Genomic DNA, 18,193 nt, shown 5'->3' on the forward strand with positions numbered 1-18,193 from the left:
TCATTTGAAGTATCAAATAATAGATTCTCAAGACATTTCAATACCGGAATATATTGGAGATTAGCAAAATTTTACCTTCTAACTGTTTTACATATGAGTTAAAAAATTTGTTCATACGTATTAGACAGTTAAGAGGAAGCAATTGTCCTGCTCTGCCTTTTCTTTTCTTTTTTTGCTGTCACATTGACTAGGAAGAGTAATTATTCTATGCAATGTTTTGTAACAAAAGCTTGAGAGAGAGAAGGTACCATTGCTTTCTGTCCCTTGACTCGAGAGAGAGGAGAAATTTCTAAAATTTCCCCTTGACAAATAGGGTTCTTCAAATGGTCATTTCTTCGATCAATCTAAATATATTTAAGCTATAATAATAATACTTTAATACTCCTCATCCTCACTTGTAAGACCAGTGAGAACAATCAGCAAAGAGTTAAGATTTACTGATTCAAGGGACTAGGTCTTTTTTTTTTTTAACAAAAAACAACTTCATTGATGTAGTGAAAGAATCTATTGAAATGGAATTACAAAAAAATGTCAATTTAGTGCAATGAAAGAGGAGCTAACATCGAGAAATAAAGAAAATTTTGTAAACAAAGGAGCATGAGAGAAATCCTTCCTTCAAGATATTTTCAAAATTGTATGATATTGTCTACTTTTAGTACTATCCCAAATGACATCATACTTACGAAAATAGTTGTTCTCAATTATATTTCTCATTCCTCAGGATCACTCCCTAACCTAACATATATGAGATTTTGTTCGCACTTTTAATAATCCAATAATCATCTCCAACATACAAGTGTGTGGTTGTGACTCCTATATAACTTTGACAATATGATTTATTCCTCTTGAGCCATGTAGGTTCCATAGGATTTAGAGGACTAGGTCGATGCATGTTGGAACAATATTTTCCTCCCACATGCAACTCTAAAACTTTTAATTACTAGTAAAAGGAAAAATGCCACATAATTCAATGTCGAAAATTTTACTACAAGAGAATATTACGAACAATCTAACTTGTTGTAAAAGTAGTGACATAATTAATTACAAAACTTTAAATATAAAATATTCCCGCTTCACGTAAATAACCAATCATTTTAAAGGCTTATGTTATGAGTGATGCAAGTGATGGAAAATTCATTCTATGACACTTATTTCAATACAAACGAAGCTGTTTTTTTTTTTTTCAATCAATAGAATGAATACAAAGGAGAAAGTTCTCAAGCAAATGAGTTTATGTTTTTTATGTTGTAATTTGAATCAAAGGCTATAAGGAAAATATGTGAAAGAATTTGAAAATAAGGTGAGAGAATAATAACAGTTATAATCCATACATAGCTTTCACACAAACCAAGAGAAAAAGAAATGAAATTGATAAAATAAGAGAGAGAGAGAGAGAGAGAGAGAGAGAGAGAGAGAGAGAGAGAGAGGGAAATTATATGATTGTAAAGATGTGTGTGTGGAAATGGGGTGACAAAGAGAAAAGAAAGACATAAAAGAGGAGTGGTTGCTGTTGTGGGTACGTACGAAGACCAGCAATCAAAGGTGGGCGCAGAATTCCAAGACCCCTCCACACACCTCTCTTTCTCTCCCCCACCCACATGCATTCTTTTTTCTTCTTTCTTTTCTACTTACATCACATTTACCTCAAGAATACATTACAATTGAATCATATTTATTACATCAGAGTATCGAATACGTATCTGATATTTCGATTAGACTTCCAACCAAACTTGGGTTGTTAATTAGTTGAACAAAATTTTGTTTATATTGTTATGAATTTATTGTTTATCATCTGTGTATAAAAGATTAATATAGATAAAGATCAAACGAGTGAATACAACGATAAATCAAATTCCAACCAAACTAGAATAAGATTACTTTAAAAATAATTCTAACTACGGTGTATGTAAATTTAACATAAAGATACTAATTGTAATCTACTAAAATTTATTAATTGTCTAAGTTAATGTTTGATCTATGACTTGCCACATGCAATGCGGTCACTGAAGGTAAGTTATAGAGAGGTAGAGCGATGGCCAACAGTAGATGGTGTAAAGCAGTGCCTGGTTGGTGAAAGAGAGATGTACGAGTGGGGGGTCTATTGAATGTGTGAAGAAGAAGAAGTTTAGGTTTTATTTATTTTCTATGAATATAAATGTATCATTATAAAACATATCAACGTCATTCAAGTACATCGCTATGAAGTGTATCAACGGTATACTAATTGATGCATCAACATTATAAAAGAATTACAATATCTAAGTTTATCAGCAGTATATCAGTCAAGTATATCATTATATCTTAAAGTAAATCAATCATATATATCATGTTTATTAATATTGTCAACCAATAAATATAATTTGGTTAATTTAACAACGTCAAGAGCATGCATCATTACCAAGTAATATCAATTCATCACAATTAAGGATATCAAGTTTATTATTTATATAAACTAGTGCATGATTGACAAGTATATTAATTAGTATATTTCTCAAGCACGTCATTATCAAAGTATATCAAGAGGTAGTGATCAAATGTATCAAATATATTATTAATAAATCAAATGTAACTGGAGTTCCTTCCCATAATAATTAACATATCTTTAATGTTGAATTCTAAACACACACACCTCCACAAGATCATATGGTATGTACCTCTTTAAGTTACTGTTTTAAGATCTAATACTCATTCGAAATTTATGGTCTTTGATACTATATTATATGACGTAAGGTTTTATCTCTAAATATCAATTGGTTTTAACATAAAATCTTTATCGCTAAATATGATACCACTTTATGTAGACCCACTTGCTATGCCTTTTTTTTCAATTTATTTATATTATATGTTTTCTGTGATGAAACGGCATAACATTTCATATCTAAGTGGGCATCAATAATGGGCTGCTAAAATATAAAACGAATCTCCAAGGGACCTTCTATTTTGGATTCGCATCATCAGAGTATTTGAAAAACTACTTTTCCTTTCTCCTTACTCCTAGGCTCTGCATGTTCAATATAAATCAAAATTAGTTGGTTAGCATATTTATACATTAAATACCAAGGTTGAGCGTCCTAGAAAGATAAGTGATCTAAAGTAAGCTTAGAGAATTCACGAACAAGTCTAGAGGGAGCTTAAGACCTTTGAAAGAGCCGAGTGGGGAGACGGAGAAATCACATGGAAACCCTTGTATGAAAGATCTTTCTACATGATTAAGAGGATTTAGAAGTCACGCGGAGGACCTAATTGAAGGACCCAAGGTAGACCTATGTGAGAGAATCTAATGGAAGACTTCTAAGTGATTGAGTTTTAATTAAATCATCTAGAATTTCAATGGACGGTCCATGTACATCACAATCTGTAACGATTACTTTACATATGCTTTGTGGGGTAACCAATAAACAAGCATTTCTTTACCTTTCTAATCTAACTTTCCTCCTATGAATAAGCAACCCCAAAGACACTCAAGTTAGAAAAATCCCTAAAGGGATGGTTTCCACTTTTCTCTTTTAATATTGAACTCACTTAAAGAATCAACTTGATGGTTTATGTGCTTCACTAATAGTGTTAGGTACGTTTATAGAGCAGAGAGGATAACATAGGTTACATAATTAAGGTATCTTTATAGTTAGAGAGTTTATATAGTGGTACAAACCAAATTCAAGGTATTCCAACATATCTCCACCTTGGCTTGAATTCTCACACGGATAATAGATGTCCCAAATGTAAGACGATACGTTACTAAAAGTACCCAGACTTTTCTCTCATGCATGCCTCAGAGTACCACCCATAAGAGACGATCAACAATTATCAAAACATTTGGGAAACTCAAACACTGAGTAATGTTGAAACTTGCTATGTACGTGGAACTGAAATTAGTGAGCATATATCAACAGAATTGTCAATGTACCAATTTTTCTCAGTGCTATTGATCATGAAAGTAAAAGAAGTGAGAGTGAAATTGGTCCTTGATCTGAGCGACCAAACATTTTGCCAAATATTGGATTATCAATCATTTTGCCAAATTTTGATTTTTCTCCATTTAGATCCAATATATCGTAACAAACCTCCAGAATAAAAATCTTGTTTGAGAATTCTTCTTCTTCCACAAAGATTCTTATAACACATCTTCTTTTCCTTTTTGGACAAACTAAACCTTTTCATTTCCTCTATCCTCAATTGCACTACTATATTATATGGGCTCTCTTAACTCATGAGAGGTAAAAGTCATTCTTTTCCTATGCATGTTGTTCTCAACACAGTCTCCAAAGTGTGCAAATTGCTCTTCACTACTTCTCTTTGTTGGTGTTTACGATATAAACTCTCCAACAGTATAGTCGTCGATTTCATTATATTTCCATTGTGTAAAGAGTTGATAGTTCCTCGTATATATTAAGCAGCTAGCGGTTGCTCTTGATCCCAAGAAGTGTTGGCATATTGCCACCCGCAACGCATCAAAACAAGGCCAATTATACAACTCTAATGTTGTTTGCCAACTAATATATGACATTGATCTTGGAGGTAATTCTCAAAGAGATATGATTATTCCCATAACAAGGGGACGAGAATTTCACTATGATAACTAAAATTCCATCTCCCATATTTCAAATGATTTCCATTAATCTATGACAAAGTGCGAAATTCCTTAGTTTTTTCAAGGTTGGATTCTCAATATCTCAAAAAATAAAAAAAAAATACAAAAAGAGAGACTAGCGGGAAGCCCGATTACATGAAAGCATCAATATAAAGAGCATAGCTATATAGTCTATAATGGTCTATAGCCTTTGAAGTGTTTTGACCTAAAAGATCAGCAACCAGTAGAGCATACAGACATATTCCCATAAATTTATAAAGTTGTTCTGTGAATCCCTGAAGGTGCGTTTGTTTCGCTCGTTCTAAACAGTCTAAAGGGTGGCAATAGCAGGAACGAAAGATGATCATCTGTTTGTGTGTTTTGATTTTGTGCTGGAAAATACAGGATCAATGTATGTCTATTGGATTATTCTTGTTGATAAAATTTAGCACTAATTTAAAAGAATTGTAAATATAGGAAAAGCCTATATATCAAACTAATCACTATCAACAAAATGGTAATTAGATTTTGTTATAATTGTAATTTTTTAAAAATATTGCTATATTTCTTACCAAGACAGACATAGCTAAAACACAAGATAAAGGGTCGTCAAGGTAAATTTTGCTAATGGAACTTAATTATTGCATGATTGTGATGGAAAAAAAAAGTATAAATTAAAGGAAGACTTAAATACATTGTTTTCATTTGATACATATTTAAGTCTATGACACTGATATAGTTAAACAGAATATCAATCTATTAGGTGATGAGAACTTTGATTGCAAATATACACATGTTTTATCAATGTTATCTTGATGGATGGATATATTGTGTGTTGGTGTAATTTCGAGTCTCGATTATATATATATGTGTGTCTATTTGTGATGTACATGATCAATGGTAAATATTCCATGTCTTTTTTTACTTTGATATTCATCCTATAAACTCATATAAGAATGTTGATCGAGTCTATAAGTGATAAACCTTCTTGCACAAGTACATGTTTTAATAGAAGAGTAGACCATTAACGAACATCGTTGACATCTAGGAAATTTATCGGGGATAAAAGATGGAGATGTAAAAGCTTTCTCCTTTGTGACTAAATATAACAACACCAAAACCCACTTCAATATAATACAACTTTCTTTTTGATGAAGAAGAAGAAGAGAACTCTTTGAAGCATATATGAATCTGAATAGAAATCTTTGAAGCATAATAATGCATTTCGCTTGTCCTTCATCTTTATACACCATAATCTATAACCCTTTAATCCTTGTGGGAAACCAATAAGTAAGCGTCTCTTTGCCCTTCTATCTAATTTTCCTTCTTTGAAGTGTGGATAAGCAACATAATCAAAGACTCAAGTTAGACAAATCTCGAGGATGAAGTTAGTCCACTTTTCTATCGCAATTTTGAACTGTAATTCAGAAGAAGAGTAACCATAGAAATCGACAAATAAAGAACATTAAAAAAACGTAAAAGTAAAGAATCGATATAAAAGTTTATATTTAAGTTCGTTAACGGTGTGTTAGGTATATATATGTTTCCGCAAGGGCGGAGGGGGCAACATTTATTAAAATAATATAGATTACAAAATTAAGAAATGTATAGGGTTAAAGGAGTTTATACAACGTACTTTTCTAAACTTGTACTGGTTCACCAATCAAAACGCCACAAACCAAATTCAAATTCAAGATATTCCAATAAATCTCCATTTGAATTCTCCCCCAAATAACAGTTGTAACAGTTGTATCAGATGCAACAGGAAACATTGTTAGACTTACCCAAACTTTTCCCTTATGCATGCCTAAGAGTGTCTCCTACTACTCCATTGTTCAATTTTAATGAATGTAAACCCATGTTTTTAGTAAAACAAACACATTCCAAAAAAATAAATGAATAAATAAAAACAAAAAAATAAAAAATCTAGTCATTTGTTTGGTTGATAATTTTGTGAAAGTTAGCGTTACGTACTGTTTATTTCATCGGTTTCTGAAGGTATACCATTAGCCATTTTCAAGAACACCCTCTGTTTTAGTTTGTGTTATCAATCAAAGATTAATTAAGATGTGCAAGTTTTAAGATTGCACTCAAAATTGAACGTTTTGAGTGAACTGTTAAATATCTTTATATATAGCTTAAAAAACTATATTGAGATACAAAATTTACACACTTGCAGATATTATTGATTTACACACTTGCAGATTCTGTAAGGAGTTGAACTAATTGAACTTTTTTGGGGATGAGAATTGACGCACAAATTGCATCAAGCAGAACCAACTTGAGTTTTCATTGCGGTCCTATACAGATTCTAAGAAATGATGTGTTATACTTTACGAGACCAAGATTGCAATAGCAAATACTAAAGATGTTCAAGAAGGCTAAAAGTAGCTCAAGAAAAACAACCAACTCATTAAATTTGATGTCATCTTATAATGGAACAACCAAGTGAGACACCCTACAAGTGATATACCTCTCAGCTGAGTTAGAAGATGTTGATGTAGAGCCATAATAATTAACTTCTAAAGCTATGAATTCAAAAGATAGTGCTAAATGGAAGGAAATAACAGAAAGCTACAAGCTAAAACAAGATATAGAGAAGTCTAATTGTTGGATGTTGAAGACAAGACTTGTTAAGGTTTTTAATCAGAAAGAGGGAGTGGATTATGGTGAAATATTTTCATCGGTTGTCAGGCACTCTTCCATCAAAATGCTGTTATCCTTGGTCGTCACTTTCAAAACTGAAATTATATCAACTCGACAATAAACAATATTTTTACATTGGAGATTTATGATAAAAGAACTACCTACACATGATGCAACAACCAATTGCCTTTATAAGTAAGGCAACTAAAAATAAGGTATGTTTTCTTGATCAGAAGTCTTGTATGGTCTCTACAGCAAGCACATAGGGAATGGTACCTTAAGTTTGATTCATTTATGTTGTCTTGTGGTTTTCAAAGAAGCACATGTTGGACCCCTTGTGTTTACTTACTTTAGACAAAATAATGGAGGGTCTATTCTGTACTTTTGCTATTTACATTGATGACATGCATGCCTTGTAGCAAGCTAGCTCTAGATAGATATGAAGTTAATAAGTTGAAAAGTGAATTAAAAGGTTATCTTTGAAATAAATATAATATTGTTAGAAGAGTAGATAAATTTTACACCATGAAACTTTCTCAAGGGTCTTATTAATTAAATAGTGTGATAAAGCTTAGGATGAATGAGTTAAAATATATCACACCTTTAACAAGTCACTTTAAATTATTACTAGAACATGGTCCTCAAATGGATAAAAAAAAATGACCAAATGGTGGAATATTTTCCCACTCTTGATGCACTTGGTAGAAATATCATCTTATTATCGATAGAGTCTATATCACTTAAATGAAAAGTTACAATTAGAATCATAGATAGAAATATATCCATTGTTACACTTGAAAAATGAACAAGTATCATGAAGATATAGAAGTGTATCATACCTAGTAAAGTAATGTTGTTATATAGAATAATAAGGGATATATATCGTAGTCTATATAGTGATAGTCTTTATTTTGCTTGAAGACTACAACCGATAAACTAACATAACATGTAGAAAAATGAGTGTATCACTCATAGATTAATATACGAGTAAAATTATAGTTAAGAAAATTCTAGATAAAAAGAAAAACAATTAATTAAGCATATCTCTTGCTTATAGAATTTCTATAAGGTAATATTTATTATAATTGTTAATATATTTCAAATTATATCCCTTACTATAAATAAAATACTCTCTTTTATGTCCACTTTTATTGTAGCTTAATTTCCAAAAGTATTTGGTGGAGGAAATAAATAAATAAATAGATATATGATATGCCCATTTCTTGGCAATATGATTCAAATCCACAATGAATGTAACTTGTGGGGAAAGAACTTATCACAACCACCTCCACATGAACCAAGCTCATCCATCCCTTTCAAAAGAAAGCAACAAAATATCACACCAAACAAAATATATATTAAAAATAATAAACTATCAAAAATATTTACAAAATATAACAAAATTTCATATTTTATCAATCATAAATACCTATAATAGAAATACAACAATGACTTCAATATCTATCAATTTAAACATAAAAGTTAGATAATAAAAAATAAAGAAAATTAGAAAAAAAAAATGTTATGAGTTTTTTATTTTGCAAAGTATGTTTGTGTTATTGGGTATTAAAATATAAAATAGTATAGATTGAATTATTTGTATAAATAACTTAAGATCATAACTAGCTTTTTGAAAAGGTAGCTATAGCTAGTTTTCAAATTCCTCAATAGAAGAGAATGAAAATGAACATTGTGTTTTGGAATTCAAAATTTATCTATAAAAACTTTTGCAGGGCTTCAGCCTTTTTTTTCTTTTTCTTTTTTTTTACACAAGAAAAACAAAATTAATGGCCATCTACTTTAGAATTTTTGTGCTTTTTTTTTCCCCAAGAAGGTGTTTAGTCATAAGTTGAATTTGTCTCTCATGGACTTTGAGATGGCTTTATTTAATTTTTGATATTTGATGAGTTTAATTTAATTTTTCTAGAAATGGTAAAACATTGGGGTGTTTAATTTGGAAAGTTTGAAAATACAGTTAGAATTATCGAGGATTAATAATGGTTGAAAAAGAATAACTAATCAAAGATGAATAAAAATGAATTCGTTAAACGTGAAAACGGTAAAAAATTTAGTTAAATTGAAAGCCGTCAACCATATTACAAATCATATTTAAAATGTTCAATCCAAATATGGATTTGAATTATATTACGACACCAACCCATTTCATTATCACTTATCAATCATATTTCTAGTAAAAGTGTTTCCAAGTCAAAATATATTTCAATTAGTTTAGAATACTGTGTCGATTAGTTCAATTGATACAAATATTTATTTGTCAATTGATTCCAACAAATAATTTGATTTTCCTTTTTTTTTTCTGTTCTTTATTAGCAGCAATGTTGAAGAACACGACTTTTTATATGTTTTTTATATTGAGAATTTAAGTTCTAAAATTTATAATATCACAAGAATTTTTTTTAATTTTTTTAAAACTAAAATATGTGTTATAAATTAAATTAGGCTCAAATTTTAAGTTTGGTTCTCGTGGTTTAAATAAGTTATTGGTGACTTTATAATGGATTTTAAATTTATAATTGTCTGATAAATAAATTCTAATTATAAACTATTAAATGTAGTAGTATATATGGACCAAAAAATTTCAATCTTTCCTATAAATTATATAACAGTAATTATATATGTTTTGTTAAAACATAAAAGGGGTTGATAAATAAGTTAAAAATAATTAATTGCAATTAGAATTAGAACCCAATTTCTTAAAGTCTGAATGAAAGAGAGTTGATTAGAAATTCAAAATATATAAAATTTGTAGATGATATTAGAAATCAAAGACATTGTATTGTGTTTTTAATTATGAAGTGATGGTTTAGAAAAAATAGAAATGATTGAGAGAGTGATAAAAGGGTAAATTATTAAGAAAAAGATAGTTGGAAGGCAACCAACTTTCGGCGGCCGAATCGCGTGATAATAACAATGACATTTCTTGTTGTTTGGGTAACTGATGAATTCAAACTTTCACAACCAATTTTCTTCTTCTCTTTCTTTTTTTCTTTTTTTTTTTTTTTTTTTTTTCTTTTACACTTTTTCTTTTTCTTTCTGTCCCTTTAATTTCTCAATTTTTGATTTATGACCCATCATATGCCCTTTTTCCAATTTCAAATTATTAACTGCCTCTTTTCAAAATAACAGGAATTATTATAAATAATTAAAAAAAAATTGCAACTATTGAAAAAATATAACCAAAGAAGACTTAAATAAACTAAGGAGAGTCGAACGATTTTACTATATTTTGTAAATGGTTTTAATATTTTACTAATTTTGAAAATATAATTTTTAACCCAAAACTTAGATTTTCAAAGTTGAAAAATAAAATGGGAATGTTTGATTTTGATTTTATGTCGATAAAAATAAAATATCAATTGTTTATTTTTCAATTATATTATTTTATTTTTAGGAAGTAATCTTTTTAGCCATTAAAAATGTTGACAAATTCATATTCTCAAATCAACGAGGGAAAAGAAAACCTTTTCGTTTTTATTTTCAATTCTAAATAGTAAAGAGTATATGAATCTTTTTTACAATTTTAAATTTAATTTCTACACAATTAATAAAATCATTTATTCGGATTTTTAAATTTTGTTTTAAAATTGAGAATAAGAATATTAACCTATTCTACTTCTAACTTTTAACGTTAAATAAATTTTATCTCAACAACCTTTACTAAAATTAACAATTCAACCAACTCAAAATAAAATGAAAATAAGATAAAGACATATACTTCAACTAATATATGGTCTATTATATCAACTTTAAAGTTAAAAAGGAATATATTTAAGCTTTTTATAAAATAATTTGAGGTTATAAGAGTTGTATAGCATTATCTAGAAGGGAAAGAAATAGTAAAGAAAGAAATATCACTTTCTAATTAAAAACTAAAACAATAAATGAAAACACTTTTTGTCAAAACCTACAAGTATCTTCTTCTTCTTCTTCTTCTTTTTTTTTTTTCATTTTATAATAAAATTAGATACGACTTACCAAGTTGTAATAATTAAATGTATAGCATCAAATTATCATGAGTTAAACTAATTATCCTATAAAAGAGATATAATCTCAATAAACGACAAAGAGGTCAGGAATTCAATCTTCACCTACCTGCCTAACAATTATTGTATTAGTGACATGATCCATCACTAATAAACTCGTACAAATGATGTGATCTATTACTGATAAATTTTGAAAATTAAATTTCAATTTTATAAAATAAAATATATACTAATGTAATATCATATTTTCTTTAGCAATAAATTTAATGTGTATTGCTATAGGTATAAATTATATTTTATAAAATACCTTTTAATTTTGAAGTAAAAAACCCCATAAGTCCTGATCTATAGTATAGACATAATTTATCAAAAATAAATGCTTAGACTTTTTTCTTTTTAATTTCCTTTTGACAAAACAGATGCATAGACTTCTTGGTATCGTAGAAATCAAAGTTTCGAAGACACCACAGCCACTTTGAGGCTATTATTCAATTTAATTAAATTTGTAAGGAATGCCTTTCGATATAAACAAAATTTAGCAAAATTTAGCAAAATTTTATATTCTATCGATGAAAGATACATACTTTCAATGTATATCAATAGTATCGATACTTCTAAATTTATCAATATCTATTATTAACATAATCTAAAATTTTAAATGAAAAAATTAAAGATTGAAACTTCATAAAGTATTTAATTATTTCTAAAATTTCAAATTTGGATGTAATAAATTTTTATCATTTTAGTATTGTATTTAATAATCTAAAAAAATTTCATAATTCTTTTAAATATAGCAACATCAATCAAATAATTATAAAATATTACAAAATGTGATTTACCATTTAAAACAATTATTCTAAAACTAACTGCTCTACTATCTATAAACTTGAATTTATAGAATAATCTTAAAATTTTCAAAAGTTGCAATGATCTAAATTTGAAAGATTTTGAAAATGGAAAGTAATTAAATTTGTAATAATTAAAAATTTAATGACCAAATAAATATCCTGAAAATTCATAGACTGTTTGAAGGATTTACTAAATAATAAAAATTTTGATTTAACCAAAACTTTCCTCTGAAAAAACATGCAAACACTTTATTAGGTGAAGCACAAGTCAATTCCATACCTTAGTAAAAGCTTAGTCTATGTAATTAACAAACATATTGACTTCAATAAGATTATAAACAAAATTAATTTTTAAAAAGAAAAAAGAAAAATTATATTGATGGTAGCAATAGCAATAGCAATGCTTGAAGAAACAGAGAACAACATTCATCATCCAAAGCTTGAAATAATTTTATATTTACAAACAATTTTACCAATAAAACAAATAAATAAAAGACCTCATCAATGGTAGCAAAACATGAAGAAACAAGAACAAGATGATCATCCAAAACTTAGAACTATATATATATATATATTAAAGAAAAAAGAACTTTCTTTTTGCCTATATTTCTAAGATTTAAACAGGATTTAAGTTAAGAAAATCCCTAGGGAGGTGAAGAAATGAGAGGAAGAACCTGAGAAGAGCTTGAAGAATAAATAAACCTTTGATTATTATTATTATTATTATTATTAATTACCTTTCTTTCATTTTTAGGAATCTCTGTTTTTCTCTGAGCTTCTTCCATTAATCTTCTGTACAATTTCTCCTCTGCATCTCTAAGAAATTTGAACTTCGGAGGAGGTGAAGATCTCAACCTCGTCAAATTCTGCTCCAATTCTTCCGATGATTCAAACAAAGGATTAAATCCATGGACTTTATAATTGTAAGACTCTAAATTCAAACTCAAGGGTGAAGAGGCCTTCAATGGCGGAGAAGCCATAGGAGTAAAAAAAGGAGTTTCAATTGCTGCAATTATATCACTTAAGCTTCTATTTCTCGAACCTTTTCTCGATTTTCCATCTTCCGATTCCAAATCTTCCTTTGTTTCTTCATTAATTGTGAATAAAAACCTTGGTTGTCCAGCAAGATTATAAATCCCATGTAATTCTAAATCATCCTCTGTTTCTTCATCTTCATCTTCATCTTCATCTTCTTCCTCTCTCCCCGTTGTTTTCAGCAACGAAACCTCGCCGGAGCCGAGTTCGGCGTCGAATCCACGACGATTCTCAGGTGGATTTTGAGTTTCAGTGGGAATTAAACGACGGGACGGTTGTTTAGTGAAGTGGTGGTGGTTGTCTTCTTCAACCTCTGAAGTGTCATTGATTCTCTTGTTCTTCCGACATAGAAGGTAATAAAGCTCTGTGAGTATGCCTAAGAAGAGGAACCCTAAAACTATGCCTAAACCAATATATAACCAACTTGAAGAAGCCATTTGGAGATGGGATTTTGCATCACTCAAATGGGAAAAAAGGGTTTTCTTTTCTTTTCTTTTCTTTTTGTTTATGAAAGAAGAATTTTCAGAAGGAAACGGGAGAAGGGAAAAGAGTTGAATCCAACTACTCACAATGAAAATTTTGAAATGAATGGGAGAAAGGGACTTGACGTTTTGTTTATAAAAACGAAGCAGTTGGAGGATAAAGAAATGAGAAAAAAAATATCGGTTTGCTTCTTTGGTTATGAGTGAGTGTAATCTCAATTTCATTTGTTTTATTTTACAAAATACCCAAATCTTTAGACGTTGACTTGGTTATTATAGCTAGTAATATTACAATTCGTCCTTGAAATGTAACTTAGACTATTTTAATTTAGATATACAATAATATCCTTTTGGAGTGAAATATATTTTAGTTTAAGTATGAAATAGTAAAAACTAATTAGAAATAGCAAACATTGTAATTTGAAATAAGTTAGAACAGTGGACTATTATAACTCAATCTCATCCACTTAAAATTAGAGGTCCAAACACCCTCTAAATAAATTTATAGATATTTGAGACAAATGAGTTATGAACTTTCAAAACTTACAAAATATAAGTTATGAGACCCACAAATTCTTTAGGTCAAATTGAGAATAAAGTTAGTATATGCACTCTGCATCCAACACTTAATTTCTCAACAAATTGGTCCATGGAGTTATATAAATAGTTTGAATTATATACAGATATATAATTTTATTGTGCAAAAATGAACTTAGTTAAATGATATTAAATAATAAAACGCTGGTAGTGTAGTTGTCGAAAAAGGAGAGATATTTAACATAGGAGTCGGGTTGGCCGGTATATTATTATTAACAACAATGGTGTAAAATTTTAAACGAGAGAACCAAAGAAGTGGGTGTTTTTTTTATATGTATAATTTGGTTTTTAGTGAGTTGAGGGGAGCTTGGGGGGAGGTCACATGGGAATTAGGAGTATTTGGAAAAGAATGGTTAGTGTTTGTATTTAATTATAACTTCAATGTTGCTCCCAATTTCCCTTCTTATACAAATTTCCCTTTCAATTATTTGATTGCTCCTTTAACTCTCATGAAATTAACAACCTATTTTCATTTTTAACAACTTACCACTTTTATTTCCTACTTATTTATTGCTCCAACTTAGTGTCTATCAACTAATAATTTACTTCATTACCCTAAAATCTGTACATTATTATTAATTTATTTGTTAATTTTTTCTTTGTTTCGAAAAAATAGAATTTGCAATAGAAAATTATTTGTTTTGGGTACCACTATGAGTTCCTTCATCCTTCTTAGATTAATTCCTAACAAAGTACCAATTTTTCAGGGTTCGTTTTTAAATATAACAAAATGAACTAAAATATTTACGAATATAACAAAATATCATTGATAATTGTTGATTGACACTAAACAGAGACTACTATCATCTATTACTGGTAGATGATGATAGACACCGATAGATGATGGCTATCAATATCTAATTAGTATATAACATTGTCTATCACTGATAGACTATGTAATTTTGTTTTGTTGGTAAATTAAGTAATGTTCATTTATAACAAATATTGTATGTTTTATTTTTTTTTTTCCTATTTTTAAATTATATATCAAAGAGAAATATATGTACTTTAAATTTCAAATTTTAAGTTTGGTTCTATTTGGGCCCTCAATTTTCGTATGTAACATTTTAGCTTCTAAGCTGTGGGTTTGGTGGCACTTTTAGATCCTCTATTAAATATATCGCTAACTTATAATATAAAGTTGACGTGACACGCTTATTTCTTATTTAAAATTATTTATTTTTTATATAATAAATATAATTTCTAAAACTTTTAAAATAAAATGAAATAAAATGCAATTTCAAGGCTATTTTTGTTGAGTTGTGAAAATTGGATTCAAAATTGAACCAAAATCCATAGCCTAGGGACCAATCGTCTCGTCTATTATATGAATAACTTTCATCGAGAGATGACAAAATTCATATAAACTATTCAATGAGCTTTGGAAGCCATGTTCATGCAAAAAGGTTAAAGAAATGGGTGTCGTCTGATGACACAGGGGAACCGACAATGCCAATAGGCACGCTATTTTTGAAACGTTCGGCCAATACCAAAGGCAATTATAGTCTTTAATTGATACAACAACGTTTTAGTCAAAGTTTACATTTAAGTGTTTAAGAATGTGTTTGCTTATTTGCTACATCTAAAAGACGATTAAGAACTAAATAAACACAAACCGAAAACTTTAATCTCATCTAAACTTTACGTTAATTTGTAGTTTAACCTACCTAATAAAAAATTCACAACACTACACATGAAATATGGAAATTTGAGAGTTTGAATTCTTTAATCGATGGTATCCATCTTTCAACTGTTGAGGTTATCTTCGTATTCGAAAGGCACCTCGAAACGTTTTGTTTATTAATTAACCAATGCAATAAATTTCTTTAATGTTGTTTTCTTCTTTTAAGTTCAATTATATGGAAATGGAAATTCCAACCTTAAATCTCCTTGGTCAATTAGATATGTCCTAATCCAATTGTTGAGTGCTTAGATTGGCAATCTAATTTAACATTACCCACATATATTAGAAATTAGATCTTGATCCATCTCTCTTAACCAAATTATTAATTGGTTAATGATATATAGAAATATATATTCTAAAAGATCATATCAAACAAAAGAGACCCTTTATATATATAGATCCAATTTACCAATATTATTATTATATTTGATTTGTTGTAGATTTTAATATGATAGTATTTCATATCAACAAGGATTTGTTGTTGATTAGCTATTATTAGCAATTACATTAATTACGTAATTTGTTTGCTTTCCATTATTTTTGCCTCTTCAATCGATTTCCACTATGTTATGTTGTTGTGTATTATGACTTTTTCTACCAAATTATGTTGCTAAAATTTGGAAGAAAAAAAAACTCTCACGCAACTCAGGTCATTGGGCAATGGCCACCAATGTATTAGCATATAAACACTGCTCCAATATGTATATGAAACCCAAAAAGATTTTATTAGAATGATGTGGTTGGCATGTTTATCCATCTATAATAAAAATTAGCCTATTGTAACTGCATAATTTGATTGATAGATCAATCATAATGGATTTCAATTATCACAAACATAACCGGATGTTTTTAATCAAATTTATTTAGGTATGTGGATCTCACATATTTATCAAAACAATCATTGGATTAATTGATCATCCCTAACTTCTTAATTATATTGGATTTGTTGATTACAAGTTTGGTAGTAGACCCACGTTCCATTACGATTATGTAACACAAGTAAGTAACAACAAATGTAATCAAATGAGACCTATATTTTTGTTCATACTACTATTAATATAATGGATTATATATGTTTTTCCTCGATCGAATAAATGTGGCACCGACTCTAAATTATACAAAATTATTTAGTTTTGTTTTTTGTTTTGTTTTGTTTTTTTTTTTTTTTTTTTTTTTTGACGATATAGGTGAGAGAATTGAACTTCCTAGCCTCAAAGTTGATAGTATGAGTTTTATGACATTTGAGTATTATATATAGTGCACATTTTTTTCCAATACAGAGTTAGGTCATATAATTCGGTTCTATTTATGCAAATAAATCTATAGTTGATCAGTCATTTGCCTATCATACACATATACAAATATAACATCGTAAGTGAAAATTTTATAGTTATCATGGATATTCGATGTTAATATGAAAGAGTGAATTGACAATTCTATTATATAATTAAAAAAAAAATCCATAGAGGTACAAAAGAGTGAATGTTTTTATTCTCTTTTTTGCTTTTAACAAAAACATAGCATATATTTTCATCAAAGTTTCTAATAAATTGAAATCTCAACATTTTTGTCAACATGGACATATCAAACAAAATGTTAAACGTTATTGTGCGACAAAAGTTGTTTATAAATGTAGATAACTTGCTCCTATATTGAGGACATGGAAGCCATAAATTATAAAAGATATGTTTCTCTAAAGAAAATGTGTATTTGGTTCCTAAATTGATGATAGGTAATTTTTTTAGTCCTAAATTTAAGTATGTATTTAAAAGGTCTTTAAAGTAATCTTTTATTATTTTAAATAATTAAGTAGCACATTAATTTAAGAAAATAATTCTAGGTTGGAGGAATTCTTTCTTTAATTTAGAATTGAAAAACATTAGAATATTTTTTTAAAAAAAAGAAACCTGTAAGATATAGGTATATTATATTCGTATCCCATATTTTATTAATGGGAGAAAGTAACATAACATGGCTAGAAGTAAGCCAATGATACAAGATCAGCTACAAAGAGCTTGAATATTCATTGAGATTGTACTTTGACTATAGTTTTTCAGTAGCTTGTGTCTAGTAGACCATATACCAACGAGATTACAAATGTTCTCCCAGCTATCCAAGATACTAATATTTTTCTCAATGAAAATTATGTTGTTTCTGTCGATCCAAATAGTCCACATAGCAGCAGCAATCGTGCTGAATTTGACTATAGAACTTATACTGTTTTGATTGATTTTGCAAAGGTTAGTGCATAAAAGCTCTGCATTGCTTCCTTATATAGATTATTACTTTTGTACCATCTTCAACCCTTTGCCATATATTTTTTGCTT

General features: G+C 28.7%; 1 protein-coding gene across 1 annotated transcript; it reads right to left on the bottom strand.

Annotated features, from left to right (window-relative positions):
* Nucleotides 1-12,605: 12,605 nt before the first annotated feature.
* Nucleotides 12,606-13,784, bottom strand: LOC103497168 (uncharacterized). The gene has a single exon (XM_008459266.3). It carries the CDS (start codon nucleotides 13,538-13,540, stop codon nucleotides 12,713-12,715), a length of 828 nt encoding a protein of 275 aa, XP_008457488.2. The 5' UTR covers nucleotides 13,541-13,784; the 3' UTR covers nucleotides 12,606-12,712.
* Nucleotides 13,785-18,193: the final 4,409 nt, after the last annotated feature.

Source organism: Cucumis melo, chromosome 12, assembly GCF_025177605.1.
Source record: "Cucumis melo cultivar AY chromosome 12, USDA_Cmelo_AY_1.0, whole genome shotgun sequence".
In the NCBI taxonomy this organism is placed as follows: domain Eukaryota; kingdom Viridiplantae; phylum Streptophyta; class Magnoliopsida; order Cucurbitales; family Cucurbitaceae; genus Cucumis; species Cucumis melo.

What these genes read in the sequence shown, in the direction of transcription:
- LOC103497168 (XM_008459266.3), bottom strand. Translation starts at nt 13,540, where the DNA reads ATGGCTTCTTCAAGTTGGTTATATATTGGTTTAGGCATAGTTTTAGGG.